The 18,820-nt window shown below is 41.1% G+C and overlaps 1 protein-coding gene across 1 annotated transcript in view; it reads left to right on the top strand.

Moving 5' to 3' along the window:
* The window catches only part of thsd7aa (thrombospondin, type I, domain containing 7Aa), a 156,077-nt gene that overhangs the window by 70,083 nt on the left and 67,174 nt on the right, over positions 1–18,820 (top strand). Inside the window, exons 4-6 of the mRNA XM_070984701.1 lie at positions 4,848–5,029; positions 12,130–12,285; positions 14,632–14,835. Coding sequence (XP_070840802.1) covers positions 4,848–5,029; positions 12,130–12,285; positions 14,632–14,835 — 542 coding nt within the window. The remainder of the gene's footprint in view (positions 1–4,847; positions 5,030–12,129; positions 12,286–14,631; positions 14,836–18,820) is intronic.

Raw genomic sequence — 18,820 nt, 5'->3', positions numbered from 1 at the left:
ACTCATGAAAAACTTCACAACTTGGCTCAAGGAATTTTGTCACATCCAGTGTGCTTGTGGGCTTTTCAATGCCTGCTTGGATTTTTCTCTCCAGTATCCTCTTGAACTGATGTAGCTCATGTGACAGATCATCTGTGTTTAATTTTGTAACTGTACAGGAGGACTCGTTTTAAAAATCACGGAACACACACACACACGATGTAATGTAAGTGAGGGCGGAGGCTCTCCGCTACCAGATGTCTGTGTCTGAAACGCTTCAGAACTTAAGTCAAAGTCAACAAAGTGAGAAAACTTGACCGGAACCGACCGAAGTAATCATGGAAAACTTATCTACTGCTTGCAGTGAGACGCAGTTTTAATGACAGCTCCTCCACATAATAGGCAGCTCTCTTCTGCTCTCATCCCGCGGAAAGTTGTGTGCGGTAGTGAAATGCGTCCGAGCGGAAACGGCGGTTGGGCAGAACTAATGTTCTGCACCACAGAGCCGCGTTTGTCAAAATTATCCCCCAGCTGTGGGGGTGGCAAGTGGGGTGGCCGGAGAGTGACCAAAGGTGGCCACGGCCAACACTGGCCACCACGTAGCTCCGCCACTGGCACCAAAATCACCAACTTCAGCATTCGTCACACTGGTAATTCAGCAACAACAAAATCGTCTCAGAAATTGGGCTTGGGTCATGCAGTCTGATTCCAGCATAAGGCATGTTATACTGTTACAGTCATGTTTCAACTGGGGCTGCCCCTTTTAAAAAAAATCAAGTTAGATCTAATGACAGCTGACACATACTTCATTCAAATGAATTTGAATGTAATCGTTACCCCAAACCATGAAGCAGATTTGATGTTGTTCCATTCATTGCTAAGCAGTGGAGTCAGTATTCCTACAAAGTAGTGGCATTTTACAAAATCAGCAGACAGTCTTAACATGATCCATGATGCTTTCATTTCTTCTCAGATGTTTGCTGTCATGATTATTAATGTTTTACAGTTTACTATTTCTCCATTTTGCATGCCCATTTTGGACAACAAAACTTAACTATGAGTGCATGTACTGTGTTTGAGGGGTACAAAGCCAATACTATACTGACATTTGAGTCTGAGCAGCTGTTTTACTCATCATATATTTGTTTTTCCTCATCTTCCATAGTCCAAACTGTGGGGAGATTGACAAGTTAATTCTCATAGACGCCATCCAGCTGCGCTTCAAGTATCAGATACACTGTCTGCTTTGCTTGGTGTTGGGTCATTTAATGCATGACCCTAAATTATCTTACACATCAGAAACGCTTGGGATATGCCATAACATTACAGCTGTTCTGAAGCATTTATGCCTGTCAGCACTGGGAATGACATGACAACGTGTTGCTGGTCTGTTTACTTCTACAGAAAACAATAAGTGTGGGTATTTTGATGGCTGTCATATGCCAGCATAGTGTTGCCTTTCAGTCTGTCAACCTGGCGACTGTTAGCCAGTATCTTGTGGAAAATGGTGTTTATTAAAGGTCAATAAAAAATTTAAAAAAGCTACATCCTTGTCAAATAGACTGAACTGCATGACACAGCATTAATAATAATAATAATAATAATAATAATATATTTTATTTGTAATGCCCTTTTCATCACAGATCTCAAAGGGCTACAGAAAAAACAACAACCATGCATTAAGTAAGAATATGTGTAAAACATTTTTTTAGTAAATAAAGCTCATTTTATTGGGCTGTTTTATGGGCAGAGAAGAATCAGTTATCACGTGAAACAGTAAATCAATGTGACAGATAGCAGGAAAAGAGGCAGCAGCTCTGTCCAAGGTACTGAAGAGCTGGTCTGTATGAGTGTCCCCATCTGGGCAACTTAAAGCCCCAAGATGCAATGCTTTCCCAGGGGCCTCATTGTCCCACAGTGCAGAAGCAACTGAGAGAGAGAGACAGAGAGACCTTGCTCATGAATATGGAGCCTTTCATTGGCGACCTCAAATGAATTCCATTATCAGCAGAGCTGGAGGCAGGGTTTACATTTTCTGACCTCAGGGTGGAAACCACAATGCATTGTTGCTGCAGCAGACTGCTGCCAATTCACTAACCAGACACAAACCCATCTATGAATAGCCGCTGCAATTAACAAGCTCCTTTCTGCTCAAAAACTCGAGTCTTAGAGAGCTCTCAGTGGACGCTGGTTAAATTGCAAATCCTGCAGTGTATTGTAAACAGAGATCTAAGGTCAATAACATAAAAAGTATTTCTTACAATGTGAAGAGATGCCTGCCACCCCTCAGGCACAAATGATGCTGTTCAGTGCCTGCAAAAAACCATACATAACAAAAACGATGATAAAAATATGTTGTCGTTTGCTTTTCCATCATTTAGTCTCTTTTAGAAGTTACAATTAATTTAATCATGATTGCAGTACAAACAGTCAAATATGAAATTGTAGACTTTCATACAAATACTCTTGACTATAATTAGTCAATAAAGGAAACAGATTTGATGTGCCATATTGAAATACAAAAAAAAAAAATCACATTCATCTGTATATCTGCTTATTGTATTAAACACCATCCAATCTAATAATCTCATCTAAATCTAATAATGCACACAGAAACAAAGCAAATACACATTTTTGCACATTTTGAAGGAGAAACAATGCTGCTCAAGATTTGCTTCAGACTTCAAAGTACAACTATACATAGAGAAGAAAATAAATAAAAAGAAAGAAAGAAACAGATCAATTGTCTACCAGCATCTAGATGATGATTTGGTAGAATGACAAGAAGCAAAATGACAGGAAATGTTCTGAAATAGAAGCTGGAGTTACAGGGCAATGGACAGTTTGTATATAAACTCTTAGCACGTTTGACAAGGCAGAGAAATCTTCACAAAGCACTTGTTTTATGTCCAGACCCGAGCATAAGGTGTAATTGTGTTTCCTGCACCCAAACACTGCTCAGCACAAGTGACTGCTAAATGGGATCCTCTGGTTGCAAGTGAAGAGACACATGCTAGAAAATAAATATACAGTAAGCAGAGCAAGTGTTTGGGCTAGTTTGAGGGTCCTTCAAAGCAATTCTAAAGCAAATGTTTAGATGGTTGTTATGGTTATCTTTCCCATTTTCTTATTTATGATCAGATGTTTTGTATTGTTATTTGTCATAATAAAAAAGCATACACCAATAAAGAGTCAGATTTTAATAATAAGCCCTGATGTTAAGGCTGCACAAAGGTAGCTGTGTGAGCATCCCATATTTTGGACCAGGTGCAGCACAGCATCTTCAGCAAAAGGAGAAGATCTGGATTGCTAACACTGTGACCAAACGATCAAAGAAAATATACAATCCTTACAATGCAGTTATTAAGATACGTAATCGAAAATGGAATCAAAAACAGCTAAAACAGTTCTAAAAATCATAACAAAAGATGTCTGTCCAAATAATGTAAGAAAGTTTAGGATCTTTAATCACTTCTTGGGACATGGCACCCAAGAGAACGCCAACTTAAGAGAATGCAAACATAGAAACAATGGAAGTCCAAACTCCGGTGATGTTGGGAAATGACATAAAAATGTTTATTTTAGCTGTAACATTCAAATTTTTTTCTGTTTCTGAAATTTCTTCTCTATCTGTGAGCATGAACCTTGAACCTTTTGCTAATTCCTGTGGCATTCATCAGTTTTTAATTTCCGCTGGAAGCTTATTGGGTTTTCTGTATTACATTTCTTTTTGCAGCATATGTTTTGTTTAATTGGTGTCATGTTGGGGAATGTGTCTTGATTTGCTTATCTTTTGTGTGTCTATTTGTGTTTCCTTCACCATACAACACGACATTCTAAGCACATTATGAGAGCATGATGATTCAAATCCAACCATCCATCCATCCATCCATTATCTATACCGCCTATCCCTTTCGGGGTTGCGGGGGGCTGGAGCCTATCCCAGCTACAATGGGCGAGAGGCGGGGTACACCCTGAACCGGTCGCCAGCCGATTGCAGGGCCACATGCAAACAAACAAACATTCACACTCACACTCACACCTACGGACAATTTAGAGTCACCAATTAACCTAATGAGCATGTTTTTGGTCTGTGGGAGGAAGCCGGAGTACCCGGAGAGAACCCACGCATGCACGGGAAGAACATGCAAACTTCACACAGAAAGGCCCCGTCTGACCCGGGGATCGAACCGGCAATCTTCTTGCTGTGAGGCACGCGCACTACCTGCTGCGCCACCGTGCAGCCCCTCAAATCCAACCATGACAGTGTAATCACATTGTGAACAAATGTAGGATGTCAGAAATTATCAGGGAACACAACAATAAAGTAGTAATAATAGTTTTTGCAAGTTTGATTGTATTGACAGAAAGACTCACATGGGATTAAGACGTGATAAGGCATTGTTTTGTGGTGGTAAAGCCAAATACATGAGATATTTCATTGTATGTACTTTGCATAGCTTGACCTCAGAAATATGTTAAAGTTGTCCGATGAAACCACTGCTTTGGTAAACTGAATCTATACATGTCCTGTCACAGGAAATGAAACTTAATATCCACTGGCCTTTGATCTGACTGCTGTAGCTTCATTTATGCACCTGGTCAGTATGCATCGTGTTTGGAGCAGGCCGACAGACCAGACTGACAGCTTGTATGGCAGCAACTCAACAACACACGATAGATCTCCTCTCCCATGCATCTGTTCTTAAAAGCTGATGCCGATCCACAACATTTGAAAGAACATTTGATGTAGTGATTAATTCTATTCTTTTAATTCAAATTTATGTGCGTTTTTTTTTAAGACAAGACAATATGGGACTGATATACTGTATCAGACTAACTCCTCTTGTGTCCACCTCTGTCCTCAGTTACAGCTGGAAGACTACAGAGTGGACAGAGTGCAGGGTGGATGTGCTGCTGAGCCAACAGGACCGTCGGCGTGGAAATCAGACAGGGTTGTGTGGAGGTGGGATTCAGACCCGAGAGGTCTACTGTGTCCAGACCAGCGCTGATACTCCGCCTAACCTGGGATCACTCAGGAGCAAAGAAGGTGACTTTCCCAGTGTTATATACATAAATACAAACTATAAATGCATTTAGCTTGTTTGAGCTGAGTTAACCAATATGAAATAATTTCCCTTTTTTATGTTGAAAACCACATGCAATCAAAAAGTAAAGGAATATAATGAAAGAAAAAAGGTTTTATTTTCTTCTGGATCTGACTCCGAGTGCGTGCCCTGTCATTGATCTGTTTGTTCATGCACAGCCAGGGGGTGGAGAGCATCTAGTTTGATGACCTGGTGATTGTGTCTCTGCTTTTCCAAAATGCTAATAGAATATAGTTACACTAAAATAGAGAGATTTTAATGCATCTCACATAATTGAAATATGCTCAGAAATTACATATTCAGCCTTCAGGCTGCAGAAACGTTTACATACCTCAGTAACTGTAACACTATGGTACTTGTGTGCTGACTACACTTTGCCAGAGAAAATATTCCCCAAATGGTGAGGCATTGGCTCGGAATGGACACCATCTGGGTGTTTTTTTCATTGATAGGTCACTATGATTGGCTACCAGAGACACACTACTGTATCTTTCCTTATAAAAGTATTGTGCATATATTACAGAGCCTATGTAATTTGGTTAATATACTGCACATTAATTGTTAACAAATATAGGCACACTGTAGGATTTTATGGGAATATTCTAAGAACATTATGCAACTGCTTGATTGGTTGCAGGTATCAGCTATGATAATTAATGGTGTTGTTGATCTGATTGTGAGTGGCATCATAAAGGAAACTGGCAGAGATTGCCAACTGTTTATAGACAATTACCGCATCAGACTCAGGGGTACCACTTTCTAACAAGGTAACCTTTATGTAGGATTTGGAAATGGAAATGGAAAAGTGTTTTCATAAATGTTAATAAATGATTTAGTAATGCTTTATAGATAAGTTATAAGCCATTATTAAGAGCAAAGTTTTCTTTGCAATGTTTTGAAAATCTTTCAGCAGAAATGGAATATAACATTCACAAGCATGTTTTCATTAGTGTAAAATCACCTGAAAATAATATTGCACCACCATGTTTCTACTGTGGCCCAGAAGAGACAAACCAAACACTGGCTTTACAGAGCGTTTTTCTCGTTTTTCACATTTTCAGCAGCCACCATAGGGGAGTGTGAGGTGAGGGATATTCATGTGGTTGCAACCTGCAAGGTCACCGCTAGGTATCACTGAATGCTACACACTGGCCCTTTAACGTTTACATTGTTGTTATTAATCCTGTATTATCCTGTGTAGAATCCTGTGGACATTAATGACTTGATATAATTCACAAGGGATTTTTTACAACACAGTGGCCACGGCTCTAAGTGATTTTTAAAGCATCAGTACATGGTTCATCAACCATTAATGAAACAATTAGTGACACCTTATAAAGAGTGCCTTATTAGAAAGCACAGAAATGGGTGATATTGGGAATGTTAAGATCAAACAATCTGAATAATTATTATGTGGTCACAAGAAAACCAAGTTCATTATGTTGAGATCACAGGATAATCATTTCAGCTTTATGTAGGACAATGCAGCTTGAAACGTGGCACCACATGGAGGTTTTTGACATCAACAACCACATTACTTCCCGTGCATTATTATTATTATTATTATTGTTGTTGTTGTTGTTGTTGTTGTTGTTGTTGTTGTTGTTGTTATTGTTGCTGTTGTTGCAATTCTGTCTCAAACTAATTTGTCTTTTATTAATATACTGACAAAACATTTTTATTGAACATGTCAGCAAAGTCACAATATAGTGAACATATCTGCAAAATGTTCATTGGTTCCATGTTGAATTTGTTTTCCTACAATATCTGCTTTTGACAGCTGAGGCTTAATTATTGCTTTTCTGGTTCTGTTTGGACAGCTGAAGCACTTGCTTAAAAATAATTAGAATGATGGGATGGTGGAGGTCTTGTTTATATTTTAAAGAAAGTCAATGTTGACTTTTCCCAAACCTTAACATATTTAATAGTAATAACCAAAAAACGGCACACAGGACAGATGACTCCTATCTCCAGTGTCAAAGCCCAGCATTTTGTCCAGTTTTAATCTACTCTGACTGCCTCCCTATGACATCTAAACTCTTCCTGGACTGGAGGACACTGGTGCCAGTAAACATAATTTGGAAAAACAATTTGGCATTTGAATTTTAGTAGACAATGTTGTTTTGTTACTGGAAACAAAGACCAAGACAAAGAACACCGGGAGCATCATTTATAATGTCATCATGTTGGATTTGACAGGAAAACATCTGCTGTCATTCCTAAACATTGTTTTACAGTAAAATGCTGGAGTTGGGACCCATTGGAAGTAATCCACAGCTTATATCCATTTCCACTATTCTAACTGCACAGCACTCAGTACATTAGACAGAATTCATTCTACCTATCAAGTGCTGCTATTAGCTCAAACAGCAAACAAACCACATTAGGGAAGAGTAACGGGGCAAGAATCAATATCTTGGCAACAGAAAGCAAAGAACGTTGGTGCAGTAAATTACAACATTTTTAATAGCTCATGTTTCGCAACCAACTTGTTATAAACAGCTTCAAAACACATCTGCCAGAGCTGAGTGGCAGACAAAAAAGTTGTTTATGAGCTTTCGAATCATCTGCTTAGGCTTGCGTTTCACACACACACCAGAGTCATGTCATCTGTTCCAGCCCCCCCCCTTCACCAGCCATGTGTGAACCACAGAAGAGAATTAAAGTGGTTTTCCCCTCATATCAAATCTGGGACTGAGCTATATGAATATGCTAATGTGTGTGCAAAAGCCACACAGAGAGGACAGCAGATGAAATATGAGCTTTCATGTAAATTGGTGGCATTACTGAGCACACGGAGGCTGGAAGTGGCCTGGTAGCACGCCCTTGCTTATCCAGCACTGACACAATAAGTCCCAGTCCATCTGGCCGGGGAGGCTGAACTGGCGTCTGCTGCTAGAAATTATTCAGATCAGATGCTCACAACCAGCCACACTTTCATCCTTCAGTGTCAAAATTCCACATTTTGCTAACAGCAGTAAGTCTCACACTTTCCGCACTTCCTCTTCACATATATTGTCAGGATGAGATACGAAGTGGCTGCACCTCCAGCCAAGCCACCCTGCCTGCATGTTAACACAGTAATTGTTGTGGGAAGTGTTTGGGTGGAAGCAGGGAGGCATTAATACAGGTATTATGACAGGTGAAAAGTGACTGGATGTGGTGTCAAGGTGTGACAAACAGGCTGGTGGCAGAAGAAGAAAGGTGAGAAGGAAGAAGAGCGGAATGGGTGTGATAAATGAGGAGAAGCTCTGCCAGCTCAGTTGCAGTGCACGTTCTTTTTTTTCACCCTGCACCTGTCCTCACTCTCTCACAGGTTTTGTGCTGTCATGTATAATTTCAGCCAACCCCCAAGTTGGACACACCATGATGTAAATGAGAGCCTTTATCCACCCCCTGTATTCATTAGGACACTTTCTCACCACCTTCTTTCAGCTGCTTCTGCGTTGGATACATCTAATTCCCTTCACCACTGTGGTTTTATAGTGCAGCTTTTTCTTTGGAAGAAGAGGATTTTCATCTGATTGATTTGGTGTTTGCATAATGTCAACTGACTGGCTCGAGGAAATGAAGGATCTGGTCAGTTTGCTATCATGTAAGCACCTTTCACACTAGCTGCAGTTTTAAGGGGCTGCTAATGTGACATTCAGTAATGACATGTGCTCAAACTGTCCACTATGTAGATCGACAAAAAATACATTTAAAGTTCACTCATTTCTGTTCAAGTAAAGTCTACCTCTCACATGGAATAATCCAGATGTTCTGTAAAAACAGCAAAGTCTGCTCCTGATTACCTTGACCTCCTTAATTACATCTATTATCTAAAACAAGGTACTCCTGGCAATCCAGCTGGCTGTGTTTATTGGTGGGAGGCCAGTGACAAGGGTGGCAAGAAAAAAGCAAAACAAAACATGCAAAATAATTCTAATGAAAACAATAAAATCTGAGTCTGCCACAATATTTTGAGAAATTTGCTTACTTGAAAACTATTTACACCCTAGCTAAAAAACCCCCACTGACTTGAGTAGAGTCAATAGTGTGTCTTTGGAGTCAGCAGACATAGAGGAACTACATTTGAAGCCACCTTCAGCATTGACCTGGACACTCAGCTTCATATGTGCCTGCTCTTGTCGAGACTGCAGCACATGGTTCATTTCCTAGTCCTTGCGTCACAGCATACAGTGGACGATATCATTGTGATGAGCCAAGCAGCTGTGTGGAGGGAATCTGTAGCCCAATTAAGCTGATGTAATCTTATCATTTGCTTTCAAGGATGATCGGCAAATCCCTCAGTGACAGAGATAGGATAGTCTGGCAGTAATATCTGTGAACACACATCATTCCCAGTCCGATTACTGGGAGCCACAGCCATTCCAGATCACTGCTCATTCTTGATTTGATATGCTCACAGTTGGAAAGTGAAGGATTTACTCAGTCCTGAAATTCTATCACACTCATGCAAAGATTACTGCTGACAACATCACTGTTTATTACAACGCTACGTGCACAAATGGGGTGTTTTTGGTTTATCATAAGCAGCTTTGTATTCTTCCTGGTGGCGCATATGTATTTCATAACCAGTTTCTGATGTTCTTAAGAAGATAACAAGTTAAAGATGTTGTTATTATAAGTTATATCAGCTGTTTTTCCTGTACCAGTTCCAGTGAATATGAAACCCTATCAGGGAGCAAACTGTGACATGCTGTACAACAGCTGTGCCGCTGTGATGGCGGGAATCCTCGGCTGGAAAGGAACTGGCTGTCAGGTTATTGATGGCAACTGGCACGTAGCAGGGCAGGACGGCGGCCTCTGAGATTCCTAATTTGGTGGCTGGAAGCGCAGCACAGGGAAGACTGGACCATCTGGCACAGAGATACCTGTGCAAGGGCAGTCTATGTGGAGATTTCCATTAATCAGCCTTTGTTATGGCCGTGGAGAGCAGCTCAGACTGGACAAGGAGGGAGGAGAGGAGAACAAAGAGGCTATTGTCCTCCAAAAGTTCTTAATGAACCATGTGGATGAAAGCCTTTTAATAAAAATGAGGTGTCTGACTGTACTGTTAGTGTGACAACACATGGACATATTGGAATTAAATTCATCAACAGGTCATTTGTGTAATCTAATTCAGCACCTGTTAGTACAGTAGCATATATACCAATAATCTCTTTAATACTGTCAGCTGTAAGTTATAGTTTGCTACAATGATGTGGAATTTCAGCCAGTAGTGATATTTTTGTTTTGAATTTTTTCTGCCAATATTATCAGTATTTCCTATAGTAGTTCAAGGTTCCCAGGGTATTAAATGAACGTTAATGTCTTTGGTGATGTCAAACGCACAGTTCATGGAGAAGCAGTGCAAAATGCACAGGCGGGTAGGGTGGAGTGGAATATTCAGAGGAGTGTAGTAATTAATCACTGTCTTCTAAGCCAGTTACATTACAGTCCTTATACCTTCTACACAGCTGTGCCACTCACACTGGAGCATGACAGAAATGATTCATGAAATGGAGAGCAGGATGCAGAAAGTAGAAGAATGATGGTGTTCTGAGGGTTCAGAATGGCACTATGAGAGGATGTGAAAACACAGATCGGCAGGGAGTCAAAAGACCCCTCCCACCACAATCTCTTTAGTCTCACTCCCAAACCCATTTCAATGCCAAGCATTTAGTTCCTACGTAAAATACCGAAACGTCTCAATAAAAGAGGTAATTCTTTTTTTTATTTAGTGTTAATTTAAATGTTGATGCCTCTAAATGGACCTCCATAACCTGCAGTATAGTGTAGTACACTGTTTGCTCTTGTTTTAGAAAATAAGTTGACTTATAACCATCAGGAATTGGATTTAATGACCAGTCTAGCATGTAAAATGACCATTAGATGGTAATGTAATGGTAACATTCAATGTAATTGAATGCTGCATTGAATTGCTGCAATGTTAGCAATCCTGTTCAACAGGTATTATACAGGTCCCCGGATGCCATTAGATGGCCCAATACAACAGCCTGATTGGGGAGCCCGATCGGACAGCCTGAAGTCCCATATCAGCAAATTCTAGTTCTTATTGTTCTCTCCATAAAAACATCTGTTTAGCTGCTGTAAAGAAATACCAATCAAAGTATGGAAAATAATCAGAAAATGACTTGATATTGATGCAGATAGAACAGCGCCTACTGACGTCACATTATTCTACATATCACCTGTTCTTGTGTTACATGGGCACTCAAGGGCATGCCACATTTAAGCAACACTATTAAAGGACACACGTTTGGCCAAGCGGAGGCAATTTGCATGTGAATGAGGCCCTGTTGTTGCACAGTGAGAATGATTCATCAGCCTGACGACCTTGCAGAGAGTCACCTACAGCTGTTTGGAGCTGAGGTCCACTGAGAATCAGGCCAAATGGAAGACTGGCCTGCTGTGCAGGGAGAATAAAACAAACTTTGTTTTTTCAAAGTTGTCTGGTTTTGGAATATTTTGGGGGTTGGGTGCTGTGAATGAAAGAGCAGAGTGTTTGCATTTTTGGCTTTGATTTTTAGCTGAAAGGATTTTTTTTTCTGGGGGGATATGGGATTCTGAAGGCAGGGGTATTGGAGATCTAAAAGACCAATTTCTGCTTTTTTCTTTTTTGAATGTTTTCATGTCTGTTTGGTTTGTTTTGTTAAACCATACAGATTTCACATAACTTTGAAGACTGCAGTTGAAATAATGTGGTCTCTGCACATATATGCTGGGTCTTTTGTACAGCTTTGAAAATGAATGGAAGGTTCTGATATCTTAGTTAGAAAGTCATATATTTGTAGCTGGTGGTAAAGCGGGAAACTCTTCCACCGTCTTAGCACCCTGGGTTCATTCCCTAATTGTGTCTTCTGTTGAACAGTGTTTGCATGGTTATCAATGACAAGAACTGTGGAACATGTTCAGGACATCTTCAAATTTTGCAGTTTGATAGGTTTAATGTCCCTAATTTTTCTGTTCTCCTTTGTTTCACTGTATCTTGTTACATTTTGCTGACATTCCACTGATCTTATCTGTGTCTCCAAAGCACTGCGACCAATGGTAAGTGATCTGTGTCTGGGTATCCCCCCGATCACTACCCAGTTGTGCCATATCAGCTGTCCAGTTGAGTGTGAGGTGTCTTCGTGGAGCGCCTGGGGACCCTGCACCTATGAAAACTGCCAGGACCAGGCAGCCAAAAAAGGTGAGTCTTCCTGATGAGAATTATGCCACTGTGTCATAAAGTAGTTAACAGAGTTCGATAGGCACATCAGGATTAAGGTTTTGTTTTCCTGAAACTGGGCATTAGCACAAATATAAGAGTGGTTTCATATGAAATGATTTGAAAAATTTCCCTTTGCGTAAACACAACCTCAGCTTCACCAGTTCACCTTTGGTGCAATCTGCTTCAGTTGGATCCAGAAAATAACAATTAGAAAACAAATGGAGTGTGTTGCTCTACCACTGGCTTTGTGTCGACATGGAAATACGATCTGTGTTACTGGAGGCTCTTCCTGTGTTAAATTTGATCAATTTCATCTCTGTCTAGGTCAAGGACATGTTTTGCACATCTTAGAACAAAGACCATGATCACAAATAGCTTACCATGCTAGGTTGGAAACTGGCATGATGTCATCCTCTACATCCTCACCAGTGTCTTATTACATTCTCTTATTGCATCCTGTCTATCTGACTTTTGGTACCAGATCGATAGCATGTGGTGCGCTGCAACCAACCCTTCTGACATTTTAGGGGAGTGGGCTGTCAGATGCTGAACATACTTACCCAGGCCTACATATTGCCCACATGTGTACATACAGGTCAACTCTGTACATATGCAACGTATCAAAATATGTGACCCTGTCATTCTGGGATATCACAGCATGTGTTTTCTGGATTCTTCATCTTATTAGTAATGAGGTCTAAAACCTGCTACTGGTATCAAAGTCAATATTCTGGCTTTCTGACAGCACGAGAGGAGGACCTAAGTTTGGAATGGCAGCCAAAATGTCATCATCTCCTCTGCCGATTTGTAGGCTGTTGTGGCAGGTTGTGCTAGTCAATCATTGGGGTTGCCTCAGCGGTCGCTGTCTCAGCCCTTAATTATCCCTGGAACAGCAGCGTCCACCATGACTAATGCCTGTTGACTCTGCCTTAATGAAGCACCTCAAATGAAAGGGACGGTTGGAAATTCTCCTCCATGCATCTTAATGATGGATCCGCTCTCACTCGCTCATTTGCTCACTATGCTGCTTCTGGTCTTTCTGTCGTGTGCTGTACATAATGGAACATGAACGTGAACACACACACATTGTCAAGAGTGTGTAACCTGGCACTCATTATCCTGAAATCCATAGACTCAAATCGTGTCCTTCCAGCTTCAAATCTTTTCATCCTCTTTATATGGAACATGCAAATCAATTGGCTGTGATTCCAACACACATTAGTTAAATGTTAGTTTGTACTTTATGATCTTCTGTCTACAGAGGAATGCACACATTTCTAGTATTTGAACAGTATGGGCTGAACAAATTCAAATTCTGTGCAATTACACACTTGAGATTTACATTCATTTCTTAGAATTGTAACTCAAGGCAACTTGTCAAAAAGGGGTTTTAATTGTTAATGATGTCAGAAAAAAACTGCAACTCTTACAACTTGAAAATTCTCTTTCAAATTGGGATTTTAGTTTTAAAAACTGTTAATAGTCCTTTTGATTTAAAACTTTAATCACATGATTGTTTACATTTACAATGTGTGTGTCTGAAATCAAAATGAAGCCTCTTGCTCTGACACTAGCTGCCTGTGCTGCGCTGCTATCTTGCAGCCTTGCCATTCATAATACACCCTGCAGATAGCAAGTGAGTAATGCCTGATAGAATTGAATTCCCTGCCCCCTCACCCCTACGAGATAAAACCTCCATCAATGGGACCAGACACATGGCGGTACATGTTCTGCTGATCTGCCTGATTAAATAAAGGTTTTGAGGGAAAAAGAGAGACAAAAATGAAATAGAAAAGGGGAGATTCTGCCATCTCCACCTGAGTCCTGCAGGCACTCCAGGGCTCTGCTGCCTTATCGGGCTGGAGCAGGAGTGTGGATTAGTGGGTGTGTGACCTTGGCTGCGCTGGAGTTAACATCCCCCCTTCCAAGGACCTGGGTCAAGGAATCCCATGCCCTTGAGCAGAGGAAACGACACATGAGAACAAACCCCAGTTGAATTGATGGATTCCTGCATGCAGTAGTCACTTTGGGTAAAAGCCACTGTAATAAGAGCAGTATAAAAACAGTCATTATGCGAAGTTCTTTTTGGAATTTCTGTCAACTTCAGGCTTAATGGACTGTCATGTTAAATGCAATATTACAGTTATCATGAAAGTCACACTGTGACTGTAGAGTGATGTTAATGTGCTTACAGTTGCACATTAGATTTTGTCAAATTGCAGCAAGTTTTTGCTGAGCAGATCACAGAGGGAGGGACTGTGTGTGATTAGTGTGGGGCTGTTTTGTGTTCATTTACTTCATTAGATTCCTGTTGTTCCCCGACAGGCTTCAAACTGAGGAAGAGGAAGATTGTCAATGAGCCAACAGGCGGGACGGGTAACTGCCCCCACCTGGTGGAGGCAATACCGTGTGAAGAGCCCAGCTGCTACGACTGGCTGGTGGTTAAACTGGAGGAGTGCATCCCTGATAATGAGAAAGAGTGTGGACCAGGAACGCAGATCCCACATGTGCAGTGTGTCAACAGTGATGGTGAGTGGACACATAAGACAGTTTACCATGAAGCAGCTCTTTAGGCCTGCATGGGAGTAACTGGTACCTAACGAACTTCCATATCAACACCACCTCCACCTGCTCCATCTCTTTCCTCTCTGTCTCTCTCTCTCCCTCCACCAGATCCCTGCTGTGTTCTTGTGTATACTATGTGCTTCTTTGAGTCATACTTTATTTTTTGTTTACCATGAACATGTTTATTGATAATTAGAGATGTGCTGCTGATTGTAATATCATTTTTAGTTTGAGTAACATTTTGAGTGGTAGTAATAGTTTTTCTGAGGTGGAGTATTTTGTAATCAGCTGAGCGATCTCACTGAAATCTCACCTCTGAACTGCACTTATGAGCTCTCCGTCACTCACGAGTGCATCTGGAGGTTCAATACCAAGAGCAGCCCAGGAGCTGGCTGCATAATGACCTGCTGTCTCATCTAATTAGGTGCTGAATATACACAGAATCTGACTACAAACTCCGCAGTGCACATTTGCAAAATGCCATTTACTTAGTGAAGCTGGCCCGTAGTCAGGCAGTGAGTTTGTTCATTTTTAACAGGGAGGATGTCCCAAACAGTAACCCAATTTAATACGAACCCCATGACCCTTAATCTATCTGTAGTCATGTCTTCCCTAAAATATTTGTCCACAGAGGCTGCTCGGTCTGGGGATGTTCATTAACAACACAGATGCTACTGAATGAACATAGAAATATTACAGGAATACTACAGGCAGCAGAGTGTGTCTGTGATACTATATTCTGTGATTACACATTGCTGATTGTCCCTTTGATCATGAAGGTGACACCACTCCATAAAATATAATGGTTCTAATATAGTATAGAATTGAATATCTATAATATATATTTCTGCCAATATCATCCAAGATAAAACTGACACAGGGGCAGGACTGAGAGAAAAAGGCGCAATTACAAAGCGGTCTGCTACTTCAGCACCACGGACAGCGCCATGGACCCATCACTGCACCACACAGTAGACCACTGATATTTCAGAGCCATGGTGGAGGACATGGATTCTCACTGCACAAAGCTCAGTCAGATCAATGAGTCAAACAGACCAGACTAAAATTCAACTAAACAACCTCTCTGCCCCTGCACTCTCTCTGCTACTAGAGGATGGAGAGGGAGGATGGCAGGTTAACAACAGGGATGCATTTTGGTCATTTTGCTAACAAGGGGGGTTTGTCCTCATTCCCCCTGAAATCACCTACTGCCCATAGTGCTGTGTCAATTCACATGCATCAGTTGATGTCTGCATCACACACTGGACATGTCACACAGACAAAAGGTCAGGCAATTTGGTGAGATGTGCTGAACAAAAGTGATAAAATTGCTGCTCTTCTGAAGAGCTGACACATCTCGATGCTGGGAAATTGGACAGCAGCATATCCTAACGTGTCGTGATGAGCCCGAGTCAAAGCTGGCATGCAGACTCATATATGAAAACAATAGGTGTGGGTGTGTGATGCACATCATACATTGCTGGTGTGTGTTGCCCCTAACAGTGTGGGTAGAGCTGTGATTAACTGTTCTGCTTTACTATTGATGAAGCCTTATTTTCTGTTGGTTTCTCTCTTTTCTTGGTCTATTCAACAATAATGGCCAACTACCTGGAGTCAGATCAGTCTCAGTATTAATGAAGGCAAACTGAAGGATTTGTTTGAAATATATTTTGGGATTTATATGTAAATGGCTCCACACACACACACACACACACACACACACACACACACACACACACACACACACACACACACACACACACACACGTATGATAAACATGGTACTTTAGAAATGTGTCATTTTGTATATATCCAGATGGTCAACACTGTTTTTTTGGGGGGTTTTTTGTTTGTTTTTTTTAAGAAATGGGTGCACTAGACAGAAAGAAATACAGCCAGTGGACAGAAAGCTATTCACAGTAGATAAAAGAGTGGGATTAACAATGCTGAATACCTCCTTCAGAAATTTGGCAGGCAACACAGATGAATGCTTTAATTTGGCAATTGTGTCCTTGACGTGCACAGTGAAAGGGCTCCGGCAGAGAGGTCACTGTGTTAAGAATGGTTGTCTGAATGGTGACATGAGCGATCTGCAGTTTGTTTTCATGTGGTGTGTTTGTAAAGGACAGAAATTGCTCACAATTCACGACAGAGGCCCCTGTTTGTATTCAGACTGCTCCAGTATTTTCACTTTTCTACAAAATGAATGTTATTTTTATGAGCTTATATCAGTGTGTACAGGTTCCCAAAAACATGGAAACCCCATAATGATAACTAGATAACTAGAAAATGTTCTCAGACCACCACCATGGAACCAGTCTGTGCTCAGTACAGAACTAACAGTTCAATTACCAATGAATGAGGCCTTATCTCAACAAAAACTCCTCTTCAGGATTCCAGTTTGAGACTTAATACAACAGTTGACAATGACAATAAAAAATTGATGCCTTGAGTTTAAAAGACAAGCTCAGTTATTCTCCAACAACTCCAGAGTTACATCTCATAATCTGGCCAATGCGTTGCTGTTACTGCCAGGGAATGACCTACCTGAGAGCTGAGCAGTTTGATGGTGGATCCACAGAGTAGAGAGGATGGAGCTGGAGAATAATCTGATCCTGTAGAATGACTGAACTGTGAATTATGGACTTTTTGGCTCGTTGCCAGGGGTTGGCAAGCTAATTGGAGGATTACTCTGAGGCCAGAGTGGACCCCTTCCAGCAGTGACTAATGCTAGATGCACACAATTTCTGAATTCATTAATATTCTGCGGGATGGATGTGGCCCGTGGACCACTAGTTAACAAACGTTGAGAAAGGTGTGGACTTTGAAAAGCTATGCCCGATGCTGGCATGGCATACAGAGCCACACAGAACAGTGCAACTGGTTTCACTCTCAGCTTCCTGATGTGAAATGAGGGAGCCCACACACCTGGCAGCTGGCCTGCCTCTGGACCCTGACACAACCCCTTCAGCTTCTGAGCATGTCCAGCACATTCGGGAGTGACTGGGGCTGGTGCACCAAATCACCAGAAATGCTCTTGGTGAGTGTGTGTGTGTGTGTGTGTGTGTGTGTGTGTGTGTGTGTGTGTGTGTGTGTGTGTGTGTTTAACTACCACATACACTGTGATTGAAAACTGTATTTTTCTGAAAAGAATAGAATAAGAATAATAGAATAATAAGAATAAGTCATAGCCTGTAGAATGGGTGTTATCATTGCCTTTACAGTTTTTTTCTCCACTTGAATATGTGCACACTATACAAATGGACCGCTTCACGTTGTTTGCACTGACAAGCAGTACTTTTGCCAGCTCCTCACTTGCAGTGGACTTGAAATGTAGGCTACTGGTTATACTGAATCCTCTCCCATGGACTTAACACAAATAGGACTGTGTGTATATGCATGCTGATTACTGTGCTGGAGTGGAATTATGTTATAAGTGGCACCCAGAGTGGGGGATGGTGTTATAACAGTAACAATAACTCCTTAAAGGAATAGGGCAGTGCACAATGTGTGTGCATGCTGAGTGAGTGGTTGATTAGGAGAGAGTGAGATAGAGTGAGTGAATGTGTGTGGTGAGCCGTTACTTTAGCTGTGCATGTACAATATAGGTTACAGTGTGTCAATTAATAAATACTGCAACTTCTTAAGACAGAGAAAAATTACGTGTGTTGTGTCCCAACTGCCGGAAAAGTCAAAGGGTTATTCTCGAAGCAAGAAGCAGCTTTAGGCCCAGGAGCAACATAAATATCTCCACTTTGCTTAGGCTAACACACCACACTGTGGGCCCTGTAGCCTTGGCTCACTACACAACATTGTAATTGCTGTATTTGTTGTATAGAACTATTAATCTATTGTTACTGCTATTCGAAGCAATTTCATTGTGTGTGTGTGTGTGTGTGTGTGTGTGTGTGTGTGTGTGTGTGTGTGTGTGTGTCTGTGTCTGCGTGTC

Source organism: Chaetodon trifascialis, chromosome 17, assembly GCF_039877785.1.
Source record: "Chaetodon trifascialis isolate fChaTrf1 chromosome 17, fChaTrf1.hap1, whole genome shotgun sequence".
Taxonomy (NCBI): Eukaryota; Metazoa; Chordata; class Actinopteri; order Chaetodontiformes; family Chaetodontidae; genus Chaetodon; species Chaetodon trifascialis.
This window is presented reverse-complemented; position numbering and strand designations above follow the sequence as displayed.